This window comes from Lutra lutra, chromosome 4, assembly GCF_902655055.1.
Source record: "Lutra lutra chromosome 4, mLutLut1.2, whole genome shotgun sequence".
NCBI lineage: Eukaryota > Metazoa > Chordata > Mammalia > Carnivora > Mustelidae > Lutra > Lutra lutra.
Genome location: NC_062281.1, coordinates 63658658 through 63677593, shown reverse-complemented (window position 1 = coordinate 63677593; position 18936 = coordinate 63658658). Strand labels below are relative to the sequence as shown.

The following is an 18936-nucleotide window of genomic DNA, read 5'->3' as shown; positions in this document are numbered from 1 at the left end:
AAAGATAACTATCATCATAGTTTCAAAGAGTTCTGTCAACAAGATTCGTGATTCTTCCTTTTGTAATCTACTCTTGTGTCTAATATAATGAACTGAAAATAAGTCTAAACATTATACATATAAAATGTTAAAATATATTTGGATGGCTTGGGTGCCTGGGTGGCTCAGTTGGTTAAACCTCTGCCTTCGGCTCAGGCCATGATCTTGGGGTCCTGGGATCAAGTCCCACATCTGGCTCCCTGCACAGTGGGGAGTCTGTCCCCCTCTTCTTCTGTCCCCCACCCCCAGCTTGTGCTCTCTCCCTCTCTCAAAAAACAAAATCTAATAAATTATTTGGATGGTTTAAATCAACTTATTGGTTTTTCAACTTCAAATAATTAGAAAATGTAAAATCCAATATTTTCCTTGGTTGATTTTTATTTTTAAAAAGCATGTATTATAAAAAAGCAGGTATTAAAAACTGATTTCCAAATTTTAATCTGTGCCATTTTAATTGCTGACCAGATTCAACTAGGGGATCAGTCTAGTTCCGACAAGTAACTGAACACTTTTTTGTCTTAAGAAAGCCACGTGGGCACTTCTTGCTTTCATATTCAAAAGAAATTGGTTCTTTGGATCCCCATAACTATGGGCATTATTTGAATTCTCTCAGCTCTCCATCAGAAGAATACATTATGTAATTTTCCCCACTAGAGATAATACTGTTTTGCTTGTGTTTATTTCTTGTTAATTTCTGGAGTACACATTTAACATTCATCAGATTGTCTTAAGTATACTTTAAATGTTCTTGATCAAGGACATAAAATTCAGAATGTCTATTATAACCCCTTCGCCTGTTTGGCAATAAAATCTGACAATTATGGAATTTTCTTCTGTAGTCATGTAAGTTTTAGAAGGGATAGATTTGATCACATTAAGTTTCTGATCAAATATTACAGCCTCCCCCCCCAAATTCTTTTAAGCTTTAATTCTCACGGAAAGTTTTCTAGTCCATGTCTACTTTGTTAGGCATTTTCTTCACAAGACAAAAAGATTAATGCCTTCCTTTAAAATGCTTTGCCAAGATTCTTCAAAGTTTTGCTTAGGCATCTATTCGAATGCTCAAATTAGCCACATCAATTTGAATAGTTAGTTTAAACTATTTCAGGCAGAAAATGAGTCAGAAAGATTTTTATAAAAGTTCTACAAAATGAAAATTGGACTTGATTTCTTTAATTTTTCATTTTTCTGGTTTTATGAATTTTTCATGTGTCAAATCAACTTGTTCTCTGAAGGAAATATAAAGAGCACATGCATTTTAATAACATAAGTATTTTAATAAGTTACAAAACATCTTTTCGAAAATTTAAATAAAAAGTGTAATTTTACCACACTGGCCTAACATAAAATTGTTTAAAAAAATGGTGAAATTTTAAAAAGACGGTAATATAAATATACCCCATTTGGAGGGAAATTTTCAGGACACTGCCCATTTAAAATATGGTTTGCCTTTTTAGTGGAGCGAAATAACAACATGTTCCTTTTAGAAGATTTCTAGGCCCTCATTATAACTGGCCCAGTAGCATTAGAAAGAACCTAAGACCATCAACATGCTCACTGGGTAAGTAAGTATGTAACTTGAAAGTCGGTAAACATATTGGAAATTTTTCAGTCACTGCTTCCTGTTGGTGACGAAACGCCAGAGAAACAAATGTTGTTTAAATACTCTACCCAGTAAGGAACACTATTTTGGGTATAACAGCCCCATCGAAGTACTTCCTGTCCTTAATAAGTTATAGGTAGCTTAAACACACACTCGGTTAATGGCTCTTTTCTGAGTCAAAATAACACGACAGTTGAGTGTATAATTCGGGCTCCCTAACAGTTTATCTCATGAAATAAAAAACTCGCATTCCCCTGAAATGAAAGAAAAACTTTAACAAACTGGTCCAGCAGTTAAAAGGAGATACAATCAATCTGTTTTGGGAATAAAGGGGAGCAGCCGGTGAAAGAATCACTGGTTTTTCCTTAAAGTAAGTCATTCTGACTCTGATCTAAATTTAGGTAATGCACACTTCCTGTGGTAACTTTTCTTTTCAAGTTGCAATGTTTTCAATGTTAAATTTGCTCTGAAGCAGGATTTTTTGGTGGAGTTTTATTTTTGAATGGGAGTGAATGGAGGGTGAGACCAGGGACTGGGTTTCATTAAGAAAAAAAAATTCTACGTGTATGTGTGTGTACACTGCTTTTCGGTCCATCCAAAATAACAGGTTTGTGCTCATGTTCCCTAGGTAAGATGATTTTGATTAGAAAAATGTTTCTCCTAAACAACAATTAGAAATGGCAAGTGACTCAAAGTCTTAAAAAAAAAATTCTTTTTCTGTGTGTGTCAGTTTCTTGTCTGAAGTTAGCGTCATCACACACTAAATATAGATATGCCAAACAGTGTCCCCCTTCCCTGACCCTCTAAGTCCCTCGGGCCTCAGGCCTGGGAATGAAACAAATTCTGCGTATGGAGGGAGGGGCCGGCCGCTTAGCCAGGGAGCTAAGGTGGCCCTCATGAGTCACCCTCTTGCCCTCTAGCATGTGTTAGGGAGATCTGGGGGACAGTATCTGTGCCTGCCACCCACTCTGTATATTCTAATCTAGTAAACCTCAACACCGACAGTCATCAATACAGCTTCACCCTACACTTAATCCAAGGTATTGCTCTTAACTTTCTGCTGAAAGAAACTCTTGAGTTTCCCCCACTTAACAGATTTCATGGCATTACAGAATAGCTGTATTGTCAAACCCTCCACTAACGTCTACGTTCCAGGGTTAATTATCAAAGATGATTACAGAATTAGGATGTTTCTCTGGTGAACGGCACATAGGTTTAAAAAATCACGTCTGTCTTACAGGAATGTAGCAGCTGCCAAGACATCAAAGTGAAAGAAATGAAGGAAGCTAAGTACTTAGAACCTCGGTGGATGGAGCCCAGCTCTAGGGGCGGGGGTGTTTGGCCTCAGCCTTCCTGACTCCTGCTTTCAATCCTAGCCCTGCCCCTGGGACAGCCTCCGCTGACTCAGCAGAGTTCAAGACTGCAGCAAGGGAGTGCTGCCCTCTTCTCTCCCCATCCACACCTAGTCCCCCAAGACAGTGACACATAAACTCTCCACTTGCAAAATGAATTTCCAGACAAATTAGTGAACCATTTCAAGCAGAAAGGCCGATGTGGCTTCTTCACTTGTTAACAATCAGGACTTAAAAGATTTGAAGTCCAAGGCTGTTCCCAGGGATTAGAAAGCGAGCTGGTGATGCAGGGTGAAGTCCTGGATCATTAACCCAGCCCGACACTGAGTCCCCAGGAAACATCTTATGCCAAACCACTACATCAGAAAGAACTCTTAAAAATAAAAAAGCAAAGAAAAGAATTCTTTAACATTAACCAGAAGGTTCAGCTGACGATAAAGAAGGGTGCGATGATATTCATTAGGCTTGAAAACCAAACTCTGATCTTAAATAGAGAGAAAGGTAACTGGGAAATAATTCAATGAAGTCTGTCCTGACAGAGCCAGTTTCAAGGATGTGATTATCTCCGATTCAGGCATCTTCTATTAACAGGGGCAGCAAACTACAGCTGGCCTGTGGGCTAAATCCTGCCCACCACCTGTTCTCCTATGCCCTGAGCTAAGAATGGATTTACATTTTTTTAATAATTAAAAAAAAAATCAAAAGAAGAGCATTTTGTGACCCATGAAAACTGTATCAAATCCAAAGATCAGTGTCTGTCAGTAGAGTTTTATTAGCTCTCACTTGTTCACATAGTATCTATGGCTGTTTTTCGTACCATAGCGGCAGAGACTGGACGGTCCACAGAGCCTAAAATACTTACCACTGGCCCTTCACAAGAGGGAAAAAAAAAAAAAGGTCAGTCAGCCTACCCCTGGTCGATGGCGATGTCACTCGTTGGTAGACGGGAGTATCTCGGGCAGGGAGCTTCAGTGAGAATGAACTCTGTCTCCACGTAGGAACAGCAAAGGAGGAGGCTTACTTCTGTCCCATCACCTGCAGCCTCCCCGTGAAAATCCTTGCTGGGTATGGATTGGCACACCTGAGAGAACACAGGACCCAACTTACCTGCTCACTGGGCTCAAAGCTCATCTCCTCCTTCTCAGTTTTCATAGCTATTAATTTTGTGTTGCTGGCAGGGTCTGTCTTACTGTCCAGTCGCTCAAGTTTGGGGGTTATTTCTGGTAAACCAATATCTTTAGTATCATCTTTGTCTAGCAGGTAGCGAAGTAGTGCATTCTCTTTCTTCTTGGGGCTCACGGGCTCTTGTTTAACGGTCACTTCTGAGCCAGGAGCTGTGCTGTTGGCCTCCTGGCTCAGCTCTTTGCCCGTGGCTTCTGCTGTTAGCTTGGCCAAGTCCACGGGGGAGCTGCTGTCCTGCAAGAGTCTGTGCAAAATCTTATGCTTCTCCTTGAGCGAGGTTCCGTGTGTCGAGCCAGAGCCAGGCAGGCTCGCCGTGGAGTCCTTGTTTGTGTCCGACAGGGAGCTGGATAAGGGCGAAGGCTCCATCTGGTCAGATTTGGTGGTCAGCAGCTGGAGGAGTTTGGTCTGTCCCTTGCTGTCATGCAGCCGATTCTGTCCATCGGCTCTCTCACTGCTCACGGCCTGGGGCATGCTGGAATCGCTGGTCTCCTTCTGCTCTCCCGGATGGCAGCTGCTCTCTGCTTGACCAGGTGTACCTTCAGAGGGCTCCCCATAAAGTCCAAAACAGTCTTTGGAGTCTAAGCTTCCCATCTTGCTGAGTGGGGGAGGATTCATATTAACGGGGGAGTTTTGCAAATTGCCCATCTTTAGGTCTGGTGAAGCCAGCGACGACCCCAGTGAGACCCCGTGCCCCTCGCTGAGGGCCTGAAGTGCGTTGAGGGAGCTGTTGGTGTAGCTATGGCTATTTCCTGTGCTGCTGCAAACTCCCACAGGGGAATGCAAGCTTCCTGCAGGGGAAAACTGACTGGGTGGGATTCGAGGGCTGCCAGCCACTCCAGGGCTCATGCGATGCCGTGGCGAAAGCATGGAGTTGGGCTGTCCTGGATTCATGCCAGGGCTGCTCTGTGAGGGACTGTTCATTTTGAGTGCATAGTTACTACCCTGAGGAGTGGTTGCTTGCATGCTTGACACATGGTTCATTCCCCCGGAACCGCCAAACCTGCCCATGGGCATGCCCATTTGTTCCTTTGGGCCATTGATGGGAAAATTTATATTGCTACCGAGGGTCATGTCCTGACCTGGGTTCCCACTGCACATGGCCTGATGGGCAGGGCTGCTAGAGCTAAGTGGATTCAATGGCTTCCCCATCGTTTGTCCAGTCAGATCCGGATTCATTACACACACATTCTGCTCTCTGTACGATGAGGAGAGAAATATAAAAGGAAACGCATTTAGCAAGTTGTTATTAATTTTTTAAAAAATGAGATGGCCTCTTTTCTTTATAAAAGAACAGACTACATTTACAGGACAGATAATACTTGGATGAAACAATCTGCAATTATGGACAAGACTGAGCACGCATAATTCTGGACCAGGAGGGATGTTTTGCAGTCAACTCATTAAGATGTCTGCGGTTTTACAGAGGAGCTGTCTTTAAATGTGACTACTACTGGATTGAAATCGTAGTTACCAGACAAGACATGAGCGGGGTTCCAATTACATAATATTATCTTTCTCATTACATGGTATATTATCGTGGATAACTGAGAACTTGTCCCATCTTCAAGGAAGGACCCTAACAAGCAGAGCTGTCTTCAGTTATCCGCCAAATCACAATTCCTAACAGTAGACACATTTGTAAGCCCAGAGAGCCCTGAGGTATACTACTTGGCTCAAGACGGACAGCAAACTTCAAAACTGGCGGGTGGGGTTGGGGGAGCCCACCTCAACTAGTAGGAACTCCGCAAGTACCAGAGCCAGTGAAGTTATTGAAAGTATTGTGAATTAGATCACCTTGTCCAACAGAGCCCCTTGCCGGTCAAAGCAAGAGACTCTAGTACAGACAATGTGGGGCCGAACTTTAGAGTGACTGTGCTCTGTGATCTTACCCCCCAACGTCCAGACAACTCCAATCCACTCCCTTACTGGTGACTCAAGGCAACCTTTCTGGGCTAGATGATTTTCCAAGCCCTATGAGCTTTAATTTACAGCCTTGGCAGTCACTTGTGAGTTACCACATGTGTTCACAAATCCAAACAAAACAGGTTTCACAAATCATCAAACATCAGCTTTCACTTAGGGGGGTGAAATCTGGCACATCTGTAATCACTTTCAAATTGTTTCAGTTTGAGGTCAGATTTATTAACAGTTGGCAAACAGGACTGCCTGATTTTTTTAATTCCCAAATAAGAAAGGATACAATCGAGAAGTGTAATACAAGGGGACTCTTTCACCAGAGCAACTTTATGTATCTTCTGATAGTACTTCATAAAGTTTTATACAGTACATACATAAATATTTATGTAAGGCGAAATGTAATCATTTCCCTAAATTTGTGCTCTAAAACAATATAGTTTATGACATTTATTTTAAAATCAACATTCAATTTTCTGTACTGTAATTTTTTAATGGAAATGTTTATTACTTTTCAGTTGAAAGGCTAATGGCAAGAAGTTAACTTAAACCTGAGGGGGAAAAAGCCCTAAAACAAGTCCTCTAAGTAGATATACTTGGAAGTTTCAGATTTCCACGCACAGGAGCAGAAGTCCTGCTAGTGGCTTTCCTACTTCACCGCACGTGTCCCCACTGGGGGGACGGCCCAACTTCCCTTCCCTTTTAGGCGAGGCTTTCCTGTCGGCAGAAGCCTGTGTTCTTCCAGCGGGGTTTTAAAATTCACTAGTATTAAGGCACAAATTCAAGGGATAGCCCTCCTTTGCCGGTATCCCAAGTTGTCTCTTAGTCAGAAGTTAATAGCAACTAAATTTTATATTGTACATGTGTGCGGTCAATGAACAGACATGTCTAACAAGGCTGAAAAGCTCTAGGGGGATCTGTTGCTTTGGAACCATTTCCTCTTGATTTGGGGAAGGGAAAGAGTGATTTCTTAGAACGAGGATTACCTGTGAAGCATATGTAATGATATTACAAGCTGAGGTTCATTAGTAGTCTGAGAACGGATGAGTTTGCTCTTCGTCTGTGCAGCAACAAGAGTGCCATCAGACAAGGAAAAACGGTAGATTTGACTGAACGCCAATCCTTGTCTCAGCACTGTGGGCAAGCAAGGAAACAGAATTCATGTTTACAAAAAAAATAAAACTAAAAATCAGAGAGTGGGGGGGCAGGATAAGACACACTAACTAATAGTAATAAATTTCATTTTCATATATTCCTACTAGCATGTTAACAAGAGTTGGAAATACTATTTCATGATATTGAAATATTTTAACATTTTAAAAGCACATTTATTTTTTTACTCAAAATACTAGTAAATTCAATGTACTGGTTTTTTTTTAAATATGGCTTGGACCCTCGAACTATGTTCTTTTTTTTTTTTTTTTAGATTTTTTATTTATTTATTTGACAGAGAGAGATCACAAGTAGACAGAGAGGCAGCAGAGAGAGAGAGGGAAGCAGGCTTCTTGCTGAGCAGAGAGCCCGATGCGGGACTCGATCCCAGGACCCTGAGATCATGACCTGAGCCAAAGGCAGCGGCTTAACCCACTGAGCCACCCAGGCGCCCCCCGAACTATGTTCTTTTTAAAATCTTCAGTACCATGGTAAAAAAGAGTGTAAACCATTTGTTGGCTTAAAACTAGCTTTGCAATGGTATGTTTAAAATACCAGAAAACAATACAATGCATAAACATAATATCTTTAAAGATTACAATTTGCCTTTAATTTCCTTTTAAAATAAAAATATTACAGTAAAATTTATGACATTATATTCTCCGAATATTCATCTTCAAGTTATTACTATTCATCATCTCATAATACTATCCCCCATTCTGTTTCTCAGTGTGTAAGAAGTATTATTTCTGTGGACGGGACTACAGGAAGTAAGAGATTAACAGTCAGAAAAGTCTCTTCAGAAGAGAAAAAGGCTAAATAGAAAACTGAAACAATAAAAGTATAATTAGTTTAATTTCTGAATAAAGAATCTGGTGTTTCCATTTTCAAGGCAAGTGAAGAAAATATAACAAATCACCTAGGTTAAAATAATGTCTCTTAAAATAAAATTTCAGATTTATCTTTTAAAACAACAAATACTGCCTATTAAAAAGAACTTAAAAAAAAAAAGAACATCTCAATTCAGAAAAAAAGTAGACACATAATCTGGTAACCCACTTAAACAACTGTAAGAAAACTATCATGTTTTTATCACATAATCCTCTATACAAATTCTGTAAGTTGAAGAGCTAGCCCCACGAATAGACAGATTGAGCACATTCATGACTTTACAAAATTGCCACAAGGGAGTGAGGGAGGGAGTCGCTGACACACAGTATGGATTTGGGTTTTTCTTGGTAAAAGTTCACTTTGAGCAATTTCCCTAATGAAACCCCCTCCGCAGTTTCAGTTACATTCAGTGCTTAGGTATTTCTGCCATCAAGTGTTGCATGAAATTACTCAGGAGTGGCGGACCTGGAAATGAATTACTGTGCGTATGTGTATTTTGCGTTTTGCAGTGAGTAGGTTCCTATAAGGCAGATTAAATACAATATTTATAATAGGATTCCTATTTTGAAAAACTTACAATTTTGGAATTTCGTCTGTGATCCCTTAAGATTTTCTATTTCCATCTGGTCTACACCAAACATCTGTACTTAATTAGACATAGTTAAGCATGCACTGAATTCATTTAGGAAGCTCTTCCATTTAGACACAAACTTGCAGATTTTTACTCAATGTGATTGATTACCTTCGATCTTACCTACTTCATACGTTTGGATGCAGGGTATTTCATATGTTTTGTAGTTTCCCTTCAGTGGGTACCGCCTGTTTAAGCCTACCACAGTGCCTGGTACATTTCTACAAACCCTTTTGTAAGGAATCGGAAGACCACAGAGTTGAGTGTAGGGCATTGCTACTCAGGGCTCAAGGACACTGAATGTGTTTGCTCATGGTGATTTCTTATCCATGTTTCTTATTTTTACTGTTTTTTATTTTATTATTTTTAAAAGAATTTTTATTTATTTATTTGAGTGAGACAGATGGCACAAGTGGTGGGAAAGGGAGAGGGAGAAGCGACTCCTTGCTGAGCTTGGGCCTTGATCTCACAAACCTGAGATCAGGACCTTGGTGTCAGATGCTTAATCAACTGAGATGCCTAGGTGCCCCCTGTTGTTACTATTTTTTGGGAAAGATTTATTTGAGAGTGAGAGAGCAAGCGTGTGCAAGCGAGAAAGAGAGGGAGGGAGAATCTCAAGCAGGCTCCACGTCCAGCAGAGCATGGAGCTGGGCTCAGGGTTCAATCTCACCACCCTGGAGATCATGACCTGAGCCAAAAACAAGAGTCAGAGGCTTAACCAACTGAGCTGCACAGGCACCCCCATTGTTACTATTCTTTAAATTTTAAAACAGATCTGGTGAAATAGTAGGTTAAATACTGATTTCTGCCAAATATAGAATCTTTACTTCCTCATTCTTCCCAACTAAGAGAAAGATGCTGAAAGGCACAAATTGCTGGATTATGTACTTACTTCAAAGAAGGATAAATAAGATGAAAAAGAGGAATAAGATGAGACAAAAATAAGGGGATGGGGAGAGAGGTCATCTACTACGATTTGTACTTTTCCATAAGTGACCTTAAAGCACAGAGTGTAAGCATACAAACACTACTGGTAAAATGCTAAGGTCACAGATGCACATTAATGGAAGAGGACAACCTAAAACTCTGTCTTCAATTGGGGACTTAGGACTTTTTTTCTGCCAAAATGCGACAATCTGCCAAACTGAGTTACCAGGCACACTCTGCTGGGCCCCACTGGTCCCAGGCCTCACAGCCCCTCCCTGGTAATCCAGGCCTCCTACCCAGGTGCCCCCTGCCAGGACATGCAGTGTGCATGAGAGGACCGAAAGATCAGGAGAAGTGTCTCCTTCCCCCACTTAGTTCTGAATAAGTGCCAGGGAAAGGCAGTTTTTCTTCGTTCTCACAGATAGAACAAGAAACCAGAAGGCACTTGAGGAAATGTGATTGAGTACGAAGAGCTCCAGGAACAGCAGAGCAGAGGGACTGCACAGCAGAGAGATGGCAAGTTAGGCTCCAGTGCTGACAAGCCAGTCATTTCACCCGCTTCTAGGTCCCCATCTCCAGGTCGAGTCCTAACACCTACCTCACAGCTGTGCTGAGGGTCCATAAGACAGTGTAAGGAAGGAAGATAACTGCATAAAGACCACGTGCCCAGGAGGGCTGCTATTATTACTGGCGTAGGACTTTGAAGTCCTGGGTTTAGTTCTAGCCATCTCGCTAATTAACTGTCAGCTAGCTGACCCGTGACCTCAAGACAAGTGACTTCATTTCTTTGGGCCTTCTAGAAACATCTTCAGGGGTCATGATCTAGAAGGAGAGCCCAGGATCTCACTGTCCCCTCTACTAGAAATTCAGCTGTTCTTGCAAATTTCATTTCATTCTTATTTCCAGATTTTCCTTATGATTCAGAGATTTCTTTTGATATTAAGTGGCCCCTTATTATACAGTCTTATTTATGTACAGAAGCCTTGGGATCAGAAAAAATGATCTCTTTCCTTCCCTTTCTTCTGTTTTTATGAAATGACCTCCGATTTATCTCATTCTTCTGTCCTACAGGTTCTATTAAATTTTCCTTTTTTTTTTTTTTTTAAGATTTTATTTATTTATTTGACAGAGAGAGAGAGATCACAAGTAGGCAGCGAGGCGCCACCCAGGCGCCTCTTAAATTTTCCTTTAGATGGCGACATTTTCTGGGCCAGACGATGCAACCACATCTAAACATAAAAAGTCAACAGATCCAAGTTTCCTGAGGTGAACTTCAGGCTCACGGTTTCAGAGAAAGCTCCCGTAGGAAGCAGTCATACAGCAATGTCAACTGCAAGAGGAGTAGCACGTGGGGACGCTTACCTTCATGATGATGCCTCTTAGCATAGGACACAGCCTCCCCTTCATGCTGCGCGTGGAACTTCTGAATGCACCTTCTCACCAGGTCCTCCCAGCCTGGTTTCATGGCTGCCCTCATGGTGCTTGTGTCCAGTGAAGTGATCTTGCCTATGAAACGACAGCAAGCATTACACCTACACACTCATCTACTGTGTATGGAAGTGATTAGCATTTTACAAGAGAAAAATGTCCTTCTTTAGAATAGGCAGCACAAGTACATGGACCGAAAGGGCAGACAGTGAAAAGAAGTGTCCCTCCCTCTCCTTCCTGCGGCGCCTCGAGGCTTCTGCCCAAGTGCCCGTCACCATCCCCAGCTTCTTCGTTATCTCCTGAACAGAGCCCCTGCCTTACGAATAGGTCGATATTCTCAAATGATTGCTTTGGAGAGAAAATGTACCTTGGAGATCTTGGCGAGTAGTAAAACTTTCTGATGAGGGAAGAACTGGTCTCTCCTTCATAGGAACTCTTCTTGCCACACAAATCAAGCAGGACTGCAAATCTTCAATCACATACATTCATGGTTACCACATTAGGCCTTTCCAGCGAGTCACACAAACTCAAGTGTATTTATGAAAATGCGACCTTGCCAATCAGCGCGGGAGGGACGACCGAATACTGTGCACCCTGCTCTTCCCCAGCTTCACCCTCTCCCTGCCTGAGTGGGAAGAGCTGGGGGATGGGCAAGGACGTGCTGTGCACGACGAGCTGGGGGAGGTCAGGGAGACCGCTGAAGCCACGGACACATGTGGCCGAAGTCCACCCACCACAGCGGCTCCATGATCTGCAACCACCTTCCCGGGGACAGCGGGGGAGCGTGGCGGACCTCGACAAGCAGCTCATTTCAACATCAATACACAGAGGATGAAAACTCAAATCCCATACTCTGCTCTGACTGTCAAGCGTTTGGTTTTTGAGTTTTTGGTTCACTACGCTACCGGAACACTAGACGTCCCCTTTACCCAACGATGTGGCTGCCCCCAGAATGGCAACATGCGCTTTCAAACCAAGAATGTAAACCGAGGCTGGAGGTGACCTCGGAGAACAAATACTGGAAAGTGCAGCATGTGCCAGAGTGGCTGCGTTACCGGTCAGAATCTCGGCCCTGGCTGGCTTCTCACAGAGCCATGCTGAGCCTTCATTCCTTACCCACTGACATTGTTTTATTCATCCGTGTTCACTTCTAGAGAACAGGGAAATGTTTTATTTATCTTTGTAACATGCACGGCACACTGTGTAGCTCTTTCAATTTCAAAATGCTGGAAAAAAGGTCAAAAGCAGTTTTCATATCTTATGTTCTTGATTTATGATTGCTCATCTTGAAATCTGGGGAAGGAGTTCTTTAAATATACCCAGGAAGGGCGCCTGGGTGGCTCAGTGGGTTAAAGCCTCTGCCTTCGGCTCAGGTCATGATCCCAGGGTCCTGGGATCGAGCCCCGCATTGGGCTCTCTGCTCAGCGGGGAGCCTGCTTCCTCCTCTCTCTCTTTCTGCCTCTCTGCCTGCTTGTGATCTCTGTCAAATAAATAAATAAAAATCTTAAAAAAAAATATATACCCAGGAATAGTGGGTATCCCAAATATGAATGTAATCCTCGTTCTCAACATAATAAAAAGCTAAATTTCTGAGCACACACTACGAGGCAGACATCTCTTTTAGCTGCTTTAGAGGCTACCGGTTCGTGTCGTCCTTGTGCCAGCTCTATGAGGCAGGTCCTGGCGTTCTCTCCATTTAACACAGGAGGAAACCACAGCACAGAATTTCAGTAAGTTGCCCAACACCGTACAAAGCTGGTGAAGCCAGGATTCGAACCTGAGCACACTATGGCTCAGAAATCCCCCTCAGCCATACTGTGTTAACACTGAGAACCAGACGTTAAATGTACAAAAATGTTTAAATATACAGCACAAAACCACAAATTAGATCAGCTATATCTTTTTTTTTCCACTTTGGAGTGGCGTCCTAGATGGGTGAATTGGCAGTACTTAGTCTGTTGCATAAAAAGAAAAAAATATCCCTCAACATTGCATACTTACGTAAAAACTTAATTTTGAAAAATTATGTCATCTATGAGAGCTCCATTACTTTTCAATAAAATTTAAATTACAAATTACTTTCACATTCTTTAAAAAAAAGAATGAACTACAGATCTTCCTCAACTTACAATGGGGTTACATCCTGATAAACCTATTTTTATTATTCTTTTTAAAGATTTACTTATTTGAGAGAGCGAGCGAGAGAGAGAGAAAGAGAGTGAGAGTGCAAAAGTAGGGACGGGGCAGAGGGAGGAAGAGACAAGCAGACTCGCTGCTGAGTGTGGAGCCCGATGTGGGGCTTGAGCCCAAGACCCTGAGATCACGACCTGAGCTGAAACCAAGAGTCAGACATTCAACTGGTTGAGCCACCCATGTGCCCCCCCTTGACAAACCTATTTTCAGATGAAAATACTGTAAGGTGAAAATGCATTTACTACACCTAACCTACCAAACATTGTAACTTAGCCACTGCCATCTTAAATGTGCTCAGACACACTAGTCTACAGTTGGGCAATATCATCTCACACAAAGCCTGTGTTTTCATGAAGTGCTGACCACCTCATGTAATTTACCAGATACTACAATGAAGGCGAATGACACAACGGGTGCAGAACAGTCGGAAGTGAAGTGTGGCTTCCTCTGTGGCTCGCTGTCACTGCCCAGTATCCTGAGAGAGGACTGTAGGCATATCGCTAGCCCGGGGAAAGAGCTGAATTAAAAAATTTGAAGTATTGGGGCGCCTGGGTGGCTCAGTGGGTTAAGCCGCTGCCTTCGGCTCAGGTCATGATCCCAGGTCCTGGGTTGGAGCCCCACATCGGGCTTTCTGCTCAGCAGGGAGCCTGCTTCCTCCTCTCTCTCTGCCTGCCTCTCTGCTTACTTGTGATTTCTCTCTGTCAAATAAATAAATAAAATCTTTTAAAAAAAAAATTTGAAGTATGGTTTCTACTGACTGTGTATGGCTTTTGCACAGTCCTAATGTCAAAAAACAGTAAGTCAAGCCTCGGAAGTTGGGGATGTTCTGGACTATTTAATGCTGATCATGGTTCAGGCGTATTCATTTAATCCTTACTCTGATACTGGCATTGTTGATCTCACTTGATGAGAGGAGAGAGCAAACTGATGCTCAGAGAGGTCAAAAGACTGGCCCAAAGCCACAGAGTTGGGAAGCGGCTGAATGAGGAGCTGGCGTGTCTGATGATAAAGCCCGTTAGGTTTTCACCCCCGAGTGCCCCTCCGCACTTTCTCTCTTTCAAAGCCTCAGAGGAGAGAGGGACACTCAGAGGCACAGAATGGCTTGCTTGGAGGGCATCCGGGTGGATGCTACAGCTGCGTCCTTTAAGGGGAAAGGACTAAGAACCTGAGAGCTTGAAATCCCCTCCCTCAGTCACTCCCATCTCTATCCTCTCTTGTGGATCATTCTAGTACACTGCATTCTGGACCCTGCATCCATGGATCAACTGTATGGAATCCATGAACCCCCAGAAAGGATATGAAAAATACTTTTTGTACTTGCGCATTTTTCTAGGTCTGTGGCTCGCTGCTTGCAGTAGACAATCCAGAGGAGCCTCGGTTCCCCGGGAAGCTTAACTCTTACCAGAGCTTCTTTAGTACTACCACTAGTGGCTAGGTAAATGGAAACTTGATAAAATACAAAATTCAGTCCCCCAGTGGCATTACTGAAATTGCAAGTGCTCAGTAGGCACAGTGGGGCCTGCACTAGACACAGAAGATACACAAAACTGCCATGACTGCAAAACAGTCTACTGAACAGCGCTGTTTGAAAGACTTAAAAATCGAACCTAAGGGATATCTGGGTGGCTCAGTCAGTTGGGCGTCTGCCTTCGGCTCAGGTCATGACCCCATGGTCCTGGGATCAAGTCCCACGTCAGGCTCCCAGCTCAGTGGGGAGTCTGCTTCTCCCTCTGCCTGCCCCTGTCCCCTTGCCTGTGCTTGCGTGCACTCTCTTTGACAAATACATAAAATCTTTAAAAAAGACAAATTTATCACAAGAATTAAGTAGGTTAAAGAGAATGGAGAAACCACTTCTACATTCTTCTTTGTGTGGCCACTCATTTTAGATAATTAAGTATGAAAAGAGCAGCACAGGGATAAACACACAGACATGTAAGACAGCCTGCAGATTTTGTCCTACCTTCTCCTTCTTCTTTGATGGACTTTGGTTGAGAGACAGCAAAGCACTGCATAGTTTCGTATTTCTGGTGTGCTTCCTGGTTATCGTGACCTTCCTCTTCCGAATCTGGTAGAGGTTTTACCAGCATCCGACAATTGAAGGTATGGCTGTTCCGCCTAGGAAGTTCGCCAGACCAGGATCCCCCATTCACTGAGGGCGGTAAAAGCAATCCGACAATTACAAACCAACACCAGGCTCGCCGCTGCCAAATTATCGAAATGATGCTGATGCTGAACAAGCTGGGAAAAATGCTTGGGATTTCCAAAATAACTTTTAGCCTTCTTACTTTTCACCCTGACTCCTTCCTTCAAGGTCAGGCCTTGGTTAACTATTGTTAGAACACTGCTCTTCATTTTTGGATTTTCCTTACTCTGGTGTCTTGGAAATCTGGTTCAACCTACTTGTACTTTAGATATTTTACGCCCTTTAGATATGTTATCCCCGCTCAAAAATCTGGAACTGGCACCAAGTGCCGCACGCATCAAGCTCTTTAAGAGGATGCAGACTTGATGAAGTCAGGGATACGAAGGCCACTGGAACTGATGGACTAAATCTCACTAAGCGGCCCCATCTTACCCATCTAACCAGATCCCCCACACTGGCCCGCACAGGCCTCCCCCCGCAGCCTCCACACCTGGTCCCACAGGGACACCAGTGCTCCTGCCACCTTATCTGCCACTATTTCTCCCAGCCCAGCATACCCGGCTCTGAGGCCGAGATCTCATCATCCCCTCCTCTTCCAGACCTTTCTTCCGTAGAATTTTACAGAAATTTTGGTATGTATTGTGTAAGTCAGCTGTTGCTGAATGACTCTATTTTGTTTCATGCACATTTCCTCAAGTCGACTGAAAACTCCCTGCAGAGGCCCTGTTAATATCATTTATTTTTTACCAAGGGAGAGGCTACGTCACATGTCTTCTACTTTAGTGTCAATCCTTAGAAATGTATTAATTCAAGAAAGAGAGAACGACACAGAGGAAAGACACTTTTTTGGGGAAATGGGTTAAGCAATCAAGAGAAATCAAAGAAGAGCTGGAATCAGAACCAATCCTAATACTCATTTTGGTATCTTTTTCTTTACTGTTCTTTATGTTTTATCTAAAAAATATTACAATCAGTAGGACAATGAAAGAGGGGATCGAAAAAAAAGGGCCAGTGGTTAAGATAAGCAAACACACTCTCAAAGCTCACTCGTGGGAAAATACTTAAAAGGATATCTAGGTGCTCTGGTGAATGCGATGCTAAGCCCATAGCCACTGGGCTGCAAAGGAATAAAAAAGAAAACACACCCTGGAAAGAACAAAGGAAATATCAAGTTAACTGCAAGAAACTGTTTTAGAATTACAGGAGGAACCATAGCTAACTTTATACGTCGTGCAGACATTTGGGAAGTTTCTTCCGCCATCGGTATTCTTAAAAGCTTATTTACATAATGGATACTACAAAGAGAAAAATCAAAGAAGAAAGAAAAAAAGAGTTCTTATTAACTCAGGTTAATAAGTAATTTTTAAAATATAAAAGAAGTACAGTATAAAGTCAGGAAAAGAGCTCTTTAGACACGTGAATTAATAATAGTGAATTAATAAGTACAGGTCCTTTGAGGAAGTCATCAAATTACTGAAGAGATCTGAAATATTAGTTACTTGAAGAAATCCCATTTTCTTGTTCATATACTACAGAATATAATAAAAGAATCTCACATGAATATTCATGTGTTTTGTCTTACTGTTGCAGTCACTTTGAACAAAGGGTTATCCTGCCAAGGAAAAGCTAGCCCTCATGGAATTCAAAAAGGGCCTTCTCCTATTTACTGTGGTAACAATAAGACCGGCTAATAGAAACCGTTTGAAAAAAAAAAAAAGAACAGAAATACTTGCTAACTCAGGACTTGACCTTATTCTGTACTAAAATATGCACTTCCTTTTATCTGTGAAGATGTTCTTAGCATCATCAGTCTAAGTGAGAATATTAAAAAAAGAACCACTTAGTAAAGGAACGGCAATACTCTGGAGCAGCAAGGAAGGTGGGCCTACGCTGCGAACCACCCACTTGAAACCGTGGCCCTCGAGACTCCTAGACACCCTTGGGGAGCATCTTTAGAGAGAAAGGAAGTCGGCGCTGTGGACCAGGGAGAGTGGGTAAGGAGGCAGAGCCACCGAAGCATCTGGAATATGGAAGAGCCCGCTCAGGGCTGCTGGCCCGACAGCATCTGACCCTCCATGTGCGTCTTGTTCCTTAATGTCATGGCCTCAGGATACTGGAGGCACCCACACACAGACTCTCTTCATTAGCAGCACTCAAAATTTTGTTTTTCTCAAGTCCAATCTCAAACTTCTCATGACCTTCTACTTCTTAGAAACAAGGAGGACAAGCCCAATCAGAGGCGGCTGGCGCTGGACAGAGTGGGGGGCAGTGTGGCACCCCCTTAAAAAAACATTGAAACAAACCCTATGAAAACAGTTGCCACAGGAGTCCCTTCCATCTGAACTATTTTCATGTACTTTAAATAGAGGATCAAAACAATCTTTCCTTCAAGATCACTATCTGCAGATGTCCTCTTCTCCACGACTTTGAAGCTTAAATAGTTAATACAAGCCTCTCTGAAGAACTACCCAGTTACCCTTATCCCCAACTGACATACCACCCAGTTCTATGTGACCCCCTCCAACCATGGGGAAGGAGGGAGCAGCAGACAAGCATTTACCTATAGACTTTGGCAGCAGGTTTTTGACAAATTCAGTGTGGTCCCCAACATGCAGGATGCTATATACACTTTTGTTCATCAGCTCTTCTTGGTTATACCTTAGGTATTGTGTCACGTTCTCTGAAACAAATACAACGTTGCCTTCCAGGTTCACTACAAAGAAGAACCCATCAAGGGCCTAAGGGAAAAGGCACAAACCATGTTAGAAAGGACACAAGAGAAAAATCATATGCAGCTGTTAAGAAGGGATGATCCCCTTAAGGGAAAGGGTGGAATTCACACATGGACAAAAAAGAGATTTCTCTTTCTCTCTCGCCCCTCTCCTAGTTTCGGGGAACAATGAACACATTTTTGTGTGGTGAAATTGTTCCGTCTTAGTAAGTGGGAGAGAGCCTACATCAGGGTTTCTTGTCGCAAACTAAATGACAAATACTAACTCTGTTATGTTATCAGGAGATAACTACTGCCATGTAAGTGCAGGCATTTATCTGTATTTTCCAAATTATACTGATGGACTCCACCTGGCCAAGGACAACGCTTACGTTACCAACCCGGTACAAAGCGATTATGTTCTACCGTTTCTCATGTAACACAATGGGAGGAAAGGGTCATCGATAATTTTCCTTCAGTTTAAGGATTAAGAAACCCCAAACTTTACTACCTTTAAAGCTGCCAGGGTTTAAATGAAAAGAACTGCAGATGTTCTCAAACATCAATCCTTTATTGTTTAGGGGAAGGGTCTGAAGTATCTCTCCGATAACGGGGACCGCACGCTGAGACATCAGTGGTAGAGTCTAGAGACTGGAAGGGGACTTGAGGTTTTGGTTTTTGACAGTGAGAACTGGAAAGTTAACTAACTGTGCTCTTCTCTATGATTTGTTCCCTAGTCATGGAGATGCAGGTCCCTAACCACCTAGATAA

At 42.6% G+C, this 18936-nt stretch overlaps 1 protein-coding gene across 12 annotated transcripts in view; it reads right to left on the bottom strand.

Annotated features, from left to right (window-relative positions):
• Nucleotides 1-18936, bottom strand: part of NCOA2 (nuclear receptor coactivator 2) — a 298877-nt gene that overhangs the window by 39671 nt on the left and 240270 nt on the right. For all 12 annotated transcript variants that reach the window (XM_047728297.1, XM_047728308.1, XM_047728309.1 and 9 more), the window contains 6 exons: nucleotides 18016-18193; nucleotides 15273-15461; nucleotides 11487-11588; nucleotides 11054-11197; nucleotides 7077-7224; nucleotides 4102-5371 (listed from right to left, as the gene is read on the bottom strand). In XM_047728297.1, coding sequence (XP_047584253.1) covers nucleotides 4102-5371; nucleotides 7077-7224; nucleotides 11054-11197; nucleotides 11487-11588; nucleotides 15273-15461; nucleotides 18016-18193 — 2031 coding nt within the window. The remainder of the gene's footprint in view (nucleotides 1-4101; nucleotides 5372-7076; nucleotides 7225-11053; nucleotides 11198-11486; nucleotides 11589-15272; nucleotides 15462-18015; nucleotides 18194-18936) is intronic.